We start from the raw sequence: 12,808 nt of genomic DNA on the forward strand, positions 1-12,808 counted from the left end.
AGTAAGTCCATTGATATTTAATTCAAGGGTGTTAAAAGCAAGTCTTCAGTAGCTGTCATTTTCTTAATTCCAAAAAAGAAGTGTCTCTCTGTGTTGCAGAAGGAACTACATGTTGTTTCACCTCTAAACCATTAACAAATCAAAAATCTTAATTTTAATAAACAAATAAAAACACAAATCTTCCTACTTGATGGGATCCCTATTATAGTGATCAACAAACTTTTTCTGTAAAGGATCAGATAGTAAATATTTTTGCCTTTCCAAGTTACACAGTCTCTGTCACAATGACTCAGCTCTGATCTTGTAGCATAAAAGAAGCCATAGACATCTGTAAATAAATGAGCATGGCTGTGCTGCATTAAAATATTATTTACAAAAAGCTGGTGGACTGGGTCATACTTTGCTAAAATGACCTTATACAATAAATACAAATTCAATACCTAGGTCATATCTGCAGACTTGTGCATAAAGCTTGAGTTTAGAAAATGCTTCATTGTTACCATCAGCTGCCTGAGAAAACCATTCTGCTACCAACTTTTCTGATAGTTTCTTTGATGCAGTAGATCCAACTCTCATGATCCCATCGGTCAATAGTCGAGAAATGGGTCTATGTTGACCCAATCGACAAGACTACAAATACAGATACAGAAATCAGAATTATTGAGTTTGCTATAGCTTTTTAGTTCATATCATAAAATAAAGGATTTAAGCTATTTAAAAATAAGCTTTATCATTTATAATTAACATTTGCAATAATAACATCAAGGTGAAATGGTGCCACAGGTCTTTTTACTTTTCTACATTAGAAATCCATTGAAATTCTATCAAAATTAAAATATCTCCAATGAAATAAAACACCTAGATAATAATAGCACTAGAACCACGCAGTTTGAATAATGAAAACTTGCAGAATACACAAATAACTGAGCATGAATATGCAGTCATTTTAAGTTGTACATCCATCCCAATTCATGTATATAAATGCATTATCCAGCTCTCCCTCCAATGCTGCAGGCCACTAATGTTTGTTACAGGAAGCCCAATCTCAAACAGGTTTGCACCACTGGATTAAGGAAGTTTAGACAAAGGATTTCTTTACTGTAAGACTTTCAAAGGCTTTAATAATCTAACATGTATAGTGAATCTCTAAAAGGTAAATAGATACACAATGTCTCCCCAAACCTATCTAACTATGGAACTCTTTTCTGGGAAGATTTTGCAGGACTAGTGTTCTAAATAACACTCTTTGGAAATATTTAATTTTACAAAACACACTACAGATACCTTGCAATTAAAGTTAAGTAGAACATTAATGAGGAGCTAAACCAGCACAAACTAACGATTCGGATTGTAAAAGAAACTAAAGTTTAAAGACTAGATTTCCAAGCATTCGTGGGAAAAGGGAGATACCACTGGCTCTTCGTATCCTTGGGTTCTGCATCCATAGATTCAACCAACCATGGATCAAAAATATTCAAAAAAAAAAAAAAAAAAAACAACCCAGAAAGTTCCAAAAAGCAAAACTTGAATTTGCCATGTCTGCAACAATTTACATAGCATTAGGTATGTAATACTATGTAAATATCATCTATAAGTAATCTAGAGATGATTTAAAGTATAAGGGAGGATGTGTATATATTATATACAAACACTATGCCATTTTATGTAAGATTGAGCATCCATAAGTTTTGGTGTCTGCATTCAGGAACGACTATAAAATGAAGTTAAGACTTTATGTTCCAGGGTACTTAAAATTTATAATCATTGTACTCAGTGATGGATACAACATGAGAATTATAACTTAAAAAGACCAGCCAAGAATTTCAGAAATAAAATGGAACTTAGAGAGGCCTATCATAGCTTTATTTTACAAATGAGGAAAGTAAGGCCTAGTGTCTAAACCTGAGGTCCTAGAGAATCAAGACTAGAATTTTTATAAATGTAATTTTTTTCCTGGCCATTTACAATGCTACCCTTTGTTTCAGAAGAAGATTATCTTAAATGGGACATACATGCTCTCAACGGTTTTCCCCCAGTATGGCAATTTTCACGGTGACCCATGGCGCACACATCTAGCAAAGGGTCTGTCTGTCTCAAAGCTGTAAAGAATGTAACTGGCTTGTATGAGAACTAAGCATCTAGACTGACATTGTTATTATTCTTTACCAATCAACTGAAATATCCAGTATAACGGCACCTCTTCTTAAGCACCTACCTCATATATTGCAGTAAGATCTCTAAAAAAGCTTTTGGCTCCATTTAACAAGGCTTCATTTTCTGGACATAGTACAACATAGGCTATATCTCTTTGAGATCCATAGGGTTCCAGCATAAGTCTCTCCCAATAAGGGAGAGCAAATGGAGAAAGCACCAGAAAATCAAAATCATAACCCAACAAAAACGTGGGGATTGGCAGTGGTTCTGGGGATTCATCAGTTCCTAAATAAGAAAAGACATATTTTAATTAAAGATGTAAAAGAAAAACATTTATTTTTATATATTATTTTTAGAATATTTTAAAATTTTATTTTTGGCTGTGTCAGGTCTTAGTTGCGACACGCAGGTTCTTTCGTTGCAGCACGCGGGCTCAGTAGTTGTGGTGCGCAGGCTTAGCTGCCCCTCCACATGTGGGATCTTAGTTCCCGAACCAGGGATCAAACCCGTGTCCTCTGCATTGGAAGGCAGATTCTTTACCACTGGACCACCAGGGAAGTCCCAAGAGGAACATTTAAATGTCAAGAGTTAAAAAAAAAAAAAAAAAAAAAAAAGTAAAAAAGGGGCTTCCCTGGTGGCGCAGTGGTTGAGAGTCCGCCTGCCGATGCAGGGGACACACGGGTTCGTGCCCCGGTCCGGGAAGATCCCACATGCCGCGAGCGGCTGGGCCCGTGAGCCATGGCCGCTGAGCCTGCGCGTCCGGAGCCTGTGCTCTGCGACAGGAGAGGCCACAACAGTGAGAGGCCCGCGTACCGCAAAAAAAAAATAAATAAATAATAAATAAATAAATAAATAAATGTCAAGAGTTAGTGTAGTCATTATTATTAGTAAAAATATTTAATTAAAGACAAAAATACCTAAAAGCCAGTGACTGAGACTTTCACAGTTAAGAATTTGCTAAATGACCTTTTATAAAATATGTGACTTACACCTTCACTTAAATGTAAAAAAATTAATTAGAACAAAAAATTTATTAGTACAAAAGAAGATATGGGAGGGTTTTTAAAAAAATTATATTAGTTTCAGGTGTACAACATAGTGACTTGATATTTTTATACATTATGAAATAATGACCGCAATAAGACCAGTTTCCATCCGTCACCGTAAAAAGTTGTTATAACATTACTGACTACATTCCCCATGTGTACATTACATCCCCATGATTTATTTATTTTATAGTTGGAAGTCTGTACCTCTTAATCACCTTCACCTATATCGTCATTTTATTTTGATTAAACTCAGACTGGGGAAAGCCTTTTTAAGCATAATGTAAAACCTGTCCATTTAAAAACTGATTAATCTGACAACATAAATTTTAAATTTTGGCATGAAAAAACACTATAAACAAAGCCAAACAATTAACAATAAATTGGAAAAAAGATTTGCAATGTGTATAACAAAAGGTTAATTTCCTTACCATAGAAAGGGGACCTATAAATCCATAAGGAATTGATCAACATCCTAACAGAAAAACAGGTAAAGGATATGAACAAAGTCCACAGAAACAGAAATACCTCTTATACATAAAAAGATGCTCAATCTCATTAAGAGCAAGGAATTTAAAATAATTAATAGCAAACAATTATAACATTTACTATGTGCTAGGTAATGTTCAAAGATCTTTACATGTATTCACTCATTTAATCCCCACAAAAACCATGAAGCAGATACTAATATCAACCTTACTTTAGAGATGAGAAAGTATGAATAGAGACGTTAAACATGTCCAGTATCACATAAGAAGTGGCAGAGGTGGGATTTAGAATCTAGGAAATCTACCCTCAATGTCTGTACTAGTCTACCTCTCAAACTATAATGAAACAAACCAGTTTCTCCCATCTACTCAGCACCCTACTGGCAAGGCTTTGGGGAAATAAGCATTTTATTAGTGGGAGTTTAAACCACTATCAGAGAGAGTAATTATATATATATATTTAAATATACACATGATTTAAGCCAGGGATTGTGTGCATTCTAGAATAGTTGTAATGATAATGATGCAAACATTGTATAAGTCCATAAACAGTAGACTGGTAAAATAACATATGTAAAGAACAATGGAATATATGCAGCCATTTAAAAAAAAAGCTCAAATGTACTGAACAGTAAGGTGTAGAACTCTGTGTGTGTCTACTATTTTGGCTTCAAAAGGAACATAAAAATACAATAAATACTGGAGAGGGTGTGGAGAAGAGAGAACCCTCCTACACGATTGGTGAGAATGTAAATTGGTACAACCACTATGGAGAACAAGATGGAGGTTCCTTAAACAGAACTACCATATGATCCAGCAATCCCACTCCTGGGAATATATCTGGAGAAAACCATAATCTGGAAGGATACATGCACCCCAATGTTCATTGCAGCACTATTTACAATAGTCAAGACATGGAAGCAACCTAAATGTCCATCGACAAAGGAATGGATAAAAAAGATGCAGCATGTATTGTACAATGGAATATTACTCAGCCATTAAAAAAAGAATGAAATAATGCCATTTGAAGCAACATGGATGGACCTAGAGATTATCACACTAAGTCAGAGAAAGACAAATATATGATATCGCTCATATGTGGAATCCAATTTAAAAAAAAACATGCAAATGAACTTATTCACAAAACAGAAACAGACTTACAGATATAGAAAACAAACTTACGGTTACCAAAGGGGAAATGTGGCGGGGAGGGATAAATCAGGAGCTTGGGATGAACATACACATACACTACTAATATATAAGATAGACAGCCAACAAGGACCTACTGTATAGCACAGGAAACCTACTCAATATTCTGTAATGATCTATATGAGAAAAGAAACTAAAAAGGAATGAATATATGTATAACTGAATCACTTTGCTGTAAACCTGAAACTAACACAACATTGTAAATCAACTATATACTCCAATACTGAAATATTTTTTTAAAGTAGAAAAAAAATATATAAAAATACTATAATTAAACTGCATTTTTCACTTGAATATCATTTTTAAAATGAAATTTAAATTATTTAGCCATTAATAAAAGGAGGAAAAGGAAAATATGAGCAAATCATCTACTACTTCTGTACACAATGCATTCTAAAACCATGCAAAGAAAGTCAAGGACTTCAGTATAAAAACTATTATTCCAAGTATATTTTAAAAGTTCCAATTACATCCCACCTTTCAGAGACACTCTTTTTTGTTTTTTTCGGTTTTTTAAAATTTTATTTATTTTTGGCTGTGTTGGGTCTTCGTTGCTGAGCGTGGGCTTTCTCTAGTTGTGGCGAGTGGGGGCTACTTCTCGTTGCAGTGCGCGGGCTTCTCATTGCAGTGGCTTCTCTTGTTGCGTAGCACAGGCTCTACTAGGTGCGTGGGCTTCAGCAGTTGTGGCTCGTGGACTTTAGAGCAAAAGCTCAGTAGTTGTGGCGCATGGGCTTAGTTGCTCTGCAGCATGTGGGATCTTCCCAGACCAGGGATCAAACCCGTGGCCCCTGCATTGGCAGGTGGATTCTTAACCACTGCACCACCAGGGAAGTCCCCAATCTTTTTTGTCTTTTTTCCCCAGAGATAATCTTCAACAGATAGTTTAAGCATTTTGAATGTTCCTTCCATTACAGTTGACCATAAATCTACTGTTTACCAGTAGATTCTACTACTCTCAGTAGTACTGAGAGTACTCATTTGATACTCTTGTCACAACTGGCAAATTTCTGTCTTTGTTCTCTCTTTTTTTTTTTAAATGAAGACTTGAGGACTTTTATCACTAGTATTACCCTCTCTTTTTTACCCCATTTTTCATTCAATTTTGTAAAATAGTTAACTTACAAGAAAAGTAGTGTTTCAGTCTTTATTTGGCAGTATGATTCTTTCTTCACATAAAATCTTACTGGTCAGTAAAATACGTAAAAACAAGCTGTTTTTTCTGAAGTGGGATTGGAGAACCCAGTTAAGTGAATGTTGAAAACGTTCAAAGTAAGGAAGGCTAAGAGTGACCACACTGGCGTTAAGTCAAGCACATGCCACCAAAATATTTAAAGATAAATGTGCTTATTAAAGTTGGGCAAAGAAACTGAGAAATGATATAAAATAAGTCAATACACATTATTATAAATTACTTACCATAAGAGCCTCGGCCAGCCATTTTATGAAATTGTTGCCAAGTGAGAGGACCTTGAACCCCCCAAGGCCTTACTGTTCTTTTTTTCTGAATAGCATCCTGAAGAACTGGCTGAAGAGATAGAAGCATTCGAAGTATATCTTGTGAGCACTGCATACTCACATCTACAACCATTTAAAAAAAAGAAGAATAAGAATTGCTATTGTCAACACAAAAATTTTTATGATAACAAGAAATACATCTAGGGAAGTTTAGCTCTTCATCACCGAGATTAAGCATCTGCTTGTGTAGAGACCATAGGAAATTCTATCTAAAATGATCTGTAGAAATGGTTTTTCTAGGTATTTAAAACCAATAAGAGACAATAAAAAAGTTACTGTAACTCATCTTCATAAAAAGTCATTCATTAGCTCATTGATCAATTTATAAATTAATCAAATAAATTTCTTCCTTTTTGCATTTATTTTGATTTTTATCTATTTATTTATTTAGACTGTGCAGCTCAGCACACAGGATCTTAGTTCCCCTACCAGGGATCAAACCCGTGCCCCCTGCAGTGGAAGCGCAGAGTCTTAACCACTGGACTGCCAGGGAAGTTCCTATCTTGGTTGTTTTTGGTGCTTATAGGTATCTTACTAGAAAGAACTTTGCCTCACACAGAAATGAGTTATAAATTATGGACCTTAATTACCACCACTTTGGTAAAATGACCAGATGGACAAGACTGGTTACAATGATTAAAGCTTAACTTGTGAAAAATAGTAGACTGTAACAACTCTGAAATATACAACTTGTACAGTAACAGATAAACTTATTCACACTGCTAAAAAGTGTTGTAATATCCGAAGGTATTTTATAAACCTAGACGTAACAGATTTACAGATTATCAAATTATTATGACCTACATTTCTGACCAACTATCAGGATGGATATGGAGGGTGTTGCTTTTAAATGTCAAATGGCTTTTTAAAAAATCATTACTGATTTAAGTAATCTGTCCTTCCATTATGGTTCAGCTGTATCATTAAACCTGTTTGAGCACTCTGTTATGTTAAATCATTCAACTTTAATTCATTATTATTAATGCCTTATTTATTTCTTGTTTTAATTCCCTGTATCTAAATAGTGTACAGAATCAGAAGTAATTTAATTTCAGATATACTGCTTAATAACTATTATGTTTAAATAAACTATTATATACATAATAGAATACTAGTCATTAAAAGTGATAACAGAGCTATTTCAAATGGACTAATGACTAATACACTAATAAATAGAAAAACAGGTTTTAAAACTATCTATGGAAGATAATTTTATACAAACAGAACTATGTGTATTCATATGTGACTACATAAAATCTAGAAAAAGGTGTCATTGGCTAAGGTTCTTATCATAATCAAACGGGGAACTTTTAAAAAACATATACACAGAGCTTACCCTGAGAAATTCTGATCTGAGTGAAGCTCAGGAAACTACAGTTCGATTTTAATTCAGAGAGATTCCCATAGATACTCCCTCATTCTTAAAAAATATATATTTAATGAAGACCTACTATGGGTCAGGAATTATGCTAGCTGCTGGGAATACTGTGTAAATAAATTCTTATTCATGTCTTCAGGGATCTTACAATCTTGTGGAGGAGAATGCATGAAAAATAATATAATTGTATATTATGACAAGTGCCAGGTCTCTATGCTGAGATCTGGTGGAAAGCAATGGTTTTTAGAATATATAATGATTTTTAAGAGTGATCATGAAGGACAGATATATAGATCAGTAGAAGTAAACATCCAGAAATAAAACTTCACATTTATGGTCAACTGATTTTTGACAAAGGTGCCAAGACAATTTAATGGGAAAAGATAACCTTTTCAACAAATGGTTCTTGGACAATTGGATAGCCACATGCAAAGGAATGAATTTGGAACCCCTTCCTTATGTTATATACAAAAGTTAATTCAGAATGGATTATAGAGCTAAATATAAGTGCTAAAACTATAAAACTCTTAGAAAAAAACATAGAAGTAAATCTTCATGACTTAGGATTAGGTAAAGTCTTTTTAGATATGAAACCAAAAGTACAAACAACAAAATAGAATAATACACTGAACTTCATCAAAATTAAAAACTTTTCTGCTTCAAATGATACCATCAAGAAAGTGAAATGACAACCCAGAGAACAGGAGAAAATATGTGCAAATCATAATCTGATAAGGAACTTGTATCCAGAAGATATAAAGAACACTTACAACTCAATAATGAAAAAATAAAAAAACCTAATTTTAAAATGGGCAAAGTAACTGAAAAGATATTTCTCCAAAGAAGAAAGAGAAATGGGCAATAAGCACATGAAAAGATGCTCAACTTCATTAGTCATTAGGGAAATGCAAATCAAAACCACAATGAGATAATACTTCACAACCCAATAATAAGATGTTTATAATAATAATAAAACACACAAGGACAAGTGTTAATTAGGATATGGAAAAAGTGGAACCCTCACACACTGCTGATGGGAATGTAAAATGGTGCAGCTGCTTTAGAAAATAGTCTTGCAGTTCCTCAAAAGGTAAAACAGAGTTACCAAGTCCACCCAAGAGTAATAAAAACGTATGTTTACACAAAAACTGGTACACATATGTTCACAATACCATTATTCATATCAGCCAAAGAGTGGAAACAATCCAAATGTCCATGAACAGATGAATGGGTAAATAAAATGTGGGATGCTCATAAATGGAATATTATTTGGCAATAAAAATGAGCAAAGTACTAACACACGCTACAACATGGATAAATCTTGAAAACATTATTCTAAGAAAAAGAAGTCAGTCACAAAAGACCATATCGGATATGACTTTATTTACCTGAAATGTATGAAAGAGGCAAATCTATAGAGACAGAAAGTAGACTGGTGGTTGCCTAGTGCTGGGAGGGAGTGGTTGGAGGAAACTGGGGAGTGATTGCTAATAAACATGGGATTCCTTTTGTGGTTGATGAAAATGTTCTAAAATTGATTGTGGTGATGGCTACACAACTCTGTGAATACTAAAAACCATTCAGCTGTACACTTTAAATGAATTGTATGGTACGTCAATAAAGTTGCTTAAAAATGAGTGATCATGGAGTGGTGTAATGATGGGGATAGGCAAAAATTGCGGGCAATTTTTACTTCTACTTTTCTGTATTGTTTAGATTCTTAACTTTCTTTTCAGCAAGTATGTATTTTTTATAATTGGAACAAAGCTTTTTCTATCTTGAGAAAAATAAACATTACCACTAAATTATACAAACTACAGTTTGTAGACTTTTGATTCCTTCAAACAAATATTTCAACACCTTGGACATCTATATGCCAGGAACTGTTCTAGGTACTTGGACATATCAACAAACAAACAAAATAGACAAAAACCCTTTCTCTTAAACAGAACTTGCATAGGCTGAACTTAATGGAGTGAGAGATAATTAATCAATAAATTATACAGTATATTAGAAGGTAATAAGCAAACATTACGGGGGGAAAAAAAAAAGGAGCAGGATGGAGATGACTTCTGACAAAATTTAAAAAGACAAGAGAGTTACCCATGTAAATACTTGGAAGAACAGTGTCCCAGGCAGAGGAAACAATCAGGGCAAAGGCCCTAATACAGGAGCTTGCTACTACTTTATAAAGCTGTTATAATTTAATGAGAAAGTATTCCAATACTGCCCATTTAGGTTTTGCAGCATTATTTGTTTTAATGTTGAAATTTTAAATTGAAATATAAAGATATTTCTTTTTTGTTTGTTTTGAATTATTTTCTCAATATAAATTCTTAGGATGAAATTCATCTTTATGGTGGCATAGTAATCTGTTTACATCAATTTTTACTGTTATAGAAAAAATGTACACAAGGTTAACAACTCAATATTTTCTATTACTTGGCAAATAAGTTGGATTTTTTTTTTTGAGGTATAATTGAAATAACATTATATTAGTTTCAGGTGTACGAAGTGATGATTTGTTATTTGCATATACTGTAAAATGATCACCACAGTAAGTCCAGTTAACATCCATCATCATACACAGTTACAAAATTTTTTTTTTTTGTGACAACTTTCAAGATGAGCTGGATCTTAAAAACAAATAATAATAATAAAAATAAACAGAATATCACTAATGCTACTGCTGCTGCTATTACTACTACTGTTATTACTGGTAATATTTGAGTACTTTGTGCCAGGCACTGGTCTGTTTCATATGTGTTAGCTCATTTGATCCTCTAACACTGAGGTAAATACTATTATTGACACTATCTCAAGAAATTGAGACAGCGGTTAAATAACTTGCCCAAGGTCATAGTATATAGTGATGGAGCCATGTTTCAAACCCAAGTAGTCAGTTCCACAGCCTACGTTCTTAACTACTATCTATGGCTGAAAACAATCCTGCCCTTTTTTTGAAAATCTATGACATTTATTTATACCTTTTTCTTTAAAAATTTGATCCTTGAGTATAGTGAGTTTGATGAATCAGCAAACTATTATCATGAACAAAATGTAACCACTGGTCCATGCATAGCCTTATCTTATTCACAAATTTTCTTAATAATATTATGAACACCTACTATCTCACTGCCCAAGAAGTAGAATATTACCCAGTCTTATTAAGTGCTTCTCCCTATCCCATCCCTCAGTTTTTAAGAATTAACCACCATCCTGAATTTTATGTGCATCTAGAAAATACATTTAGTTTTGTCTGTTTTAGAACTTTATGAAAAAATATCTCACTATGTACAATCTTCTGGGACTTGTTCCCTCTCCCTCCCCTCAAAACTTTTACCAAGATTCATCTGTTACAGGAGTTTTACTCATTTTCAGAGCTTATGTTAACATTCTATCTGTACTATCATAATTATTATCCATTCTCCTGTCAACGGGCATTTAGAGTATTTTTACTTCAACCCTGCATTACAGTTTTAGTTCTCCAAGTAGTCTATCAGCAATTTAAATATAGGATATCTTCATATCTCCCAGAATACCAAGCACATTGTTTTGCACATGTATCCAAAAATGGCTGGATTAGCAAATGACATAAGGAACCAAATCAAAGTTATTAAATGGCACATATCACCTAAGAACAAAAATCCTTAACAAAAACCACATTTTGAAGAAAGGTTACCTCTCTGCATAATTACCAAAAGTTAGAAAAAAGTTATTGAGTGGTATACTGAGACATCTTTTTAGAAATACGTTTCCCAGTGGCTATGCCTGAAAAAAAAAACTAAATGATGACTTTAATAATGGCAGCTTATATAAATTCAGTACTTACTACGTGCCAAGGATTGTGTTAAGCAGCTCATATGTATTAACTCATTAGATCTTTATAACTACACACAAGTATTTGACATTGATGACATTTCTCTCCTTCTTCAAACATTTCCTATACTTAGCTACCAGCACAACACACTCTCTTGGTTTTCTTCCTACCTCCTTTGTTTCCTATCCTGGATCCTCCTCTTCTCCCCCATCTCTAAATGTCAGTTCCATCCTTGGACTTCTCTATCTACAGTCACTCTCTAAGTTTTTTCATCCATCTCCATAGCTTAAAATACTGATAACTCACACACAACATTTTTTAATCTCTAGCCCCAACTACTCCTCCGAATTTAAAACTCGTGTCTCCAAATAAGTACCTGATCTTCTCCCCCAGTTGTTCCCCTCCTCTATAATTAGCACCATCATTCATCCATTCGCTCAAGGTATCCTTGATGCCTCATCTTTCCTTATATCAGCGAATCCTGTAGGTTCTACTTCCCAAATATGCCTAGAACCTACTACTCACATCTCTATTGCTTCCAATCTTGTCTAAGGTACTGTCATCTTTCACCTGAACTACTGTAACCGCCTCCTAACTGATCTATCTGCTTCTACTCTCACCTTCACCACCCACAACAGCTAGAGTGATCTTTAAAAAAAAAAAAAAAAAAACAGTAAAAGGATCATGTTACTTCTCTGCTCAAAACTGTCCTACAGCTTCCCGTAACTCTTAGAATAAACTATAAAGGCCTTACTTACATGGTACGTAAGACCCTACATGATTTTGGTGCTCGGCCATCTCTTAGCCTTCCAACTCCTACCAGTCTCCCCATCACTCAATTCATTCCAGCAACAGTGCCTCCTTACTGTTTCTCAAACATATTAGGCACACTACTCCCTCACAGTTTGCACTACCTGAAAACACTCTTCTCTCAGTTAGCCACACAGCTCACATTCCCCCACTCTAGGTCTTTGCTCAAATGCTGTCCCTCAGTAATTTCTCTAAACATACATCTAAAGTAGCATATTCTTGTCTTTTTCCACTCCTTTACCCTGCTTTTCCTTCAAAGCACTTGTTGCTATCTGATATCATAAAATTACTTATTTTTTTATTTTGTTATTTTGAGAATTACAGGCTCATAAAGGGCAGGGAATATGTTTGTTTTAATACTGTACTTTGTAGAAGAACAGTGCCTGGC

At 34.2% G+C, this 12,808-nt stretch overlaps 1 protein-coding gene across 3 annotated transcripts in view; it reads right to left on the bottom strand.

Moving 5' to 3' along the window:
- MED13 (mediator complex subunit 13) overlaps window positions 1-12,808 on the bottom strand; it is a 96,304-nt gene that overhangs the window by 23,932 nt on the left and 59,564 nt on the right. For all 3 annotated transcript variants that reach the window (XM_059047664.2, XM_067020548.1, XM_067020549.1), the window contains 3 exons: window positions 6,314-6,475; window positions 2,216-2,439; window positions 441-630 (listed from right to left, as the gene is read on the bottom strand). In XM_059047664.2, coding sequence (XP_058903647.1) covers window positions 441-630; window positions 2,216-2,439; window positions 6,314-6,475 — 576 coding nt within the window. The remainder of the gene's footprint in view (window positions 1-440; window positions 631-2,215; window positions 2,440-6,313; window positions 6,476-12,808) is intronic.

This window comes from Kogia breviceps, chromosome 19 (assembly GCF_026419965.1).
Source record: "Kogia breviceps isolate mKogBre1 chromosome 19, mKogBre1 haplotype 1, whole genome shotgun sequence".
Lineage (NCBI taxonomy): Eukaryota > Metazoa > Chordata > Mammalia > Artiodactyla > Physeteridae > Kogia > Kogia breviceps.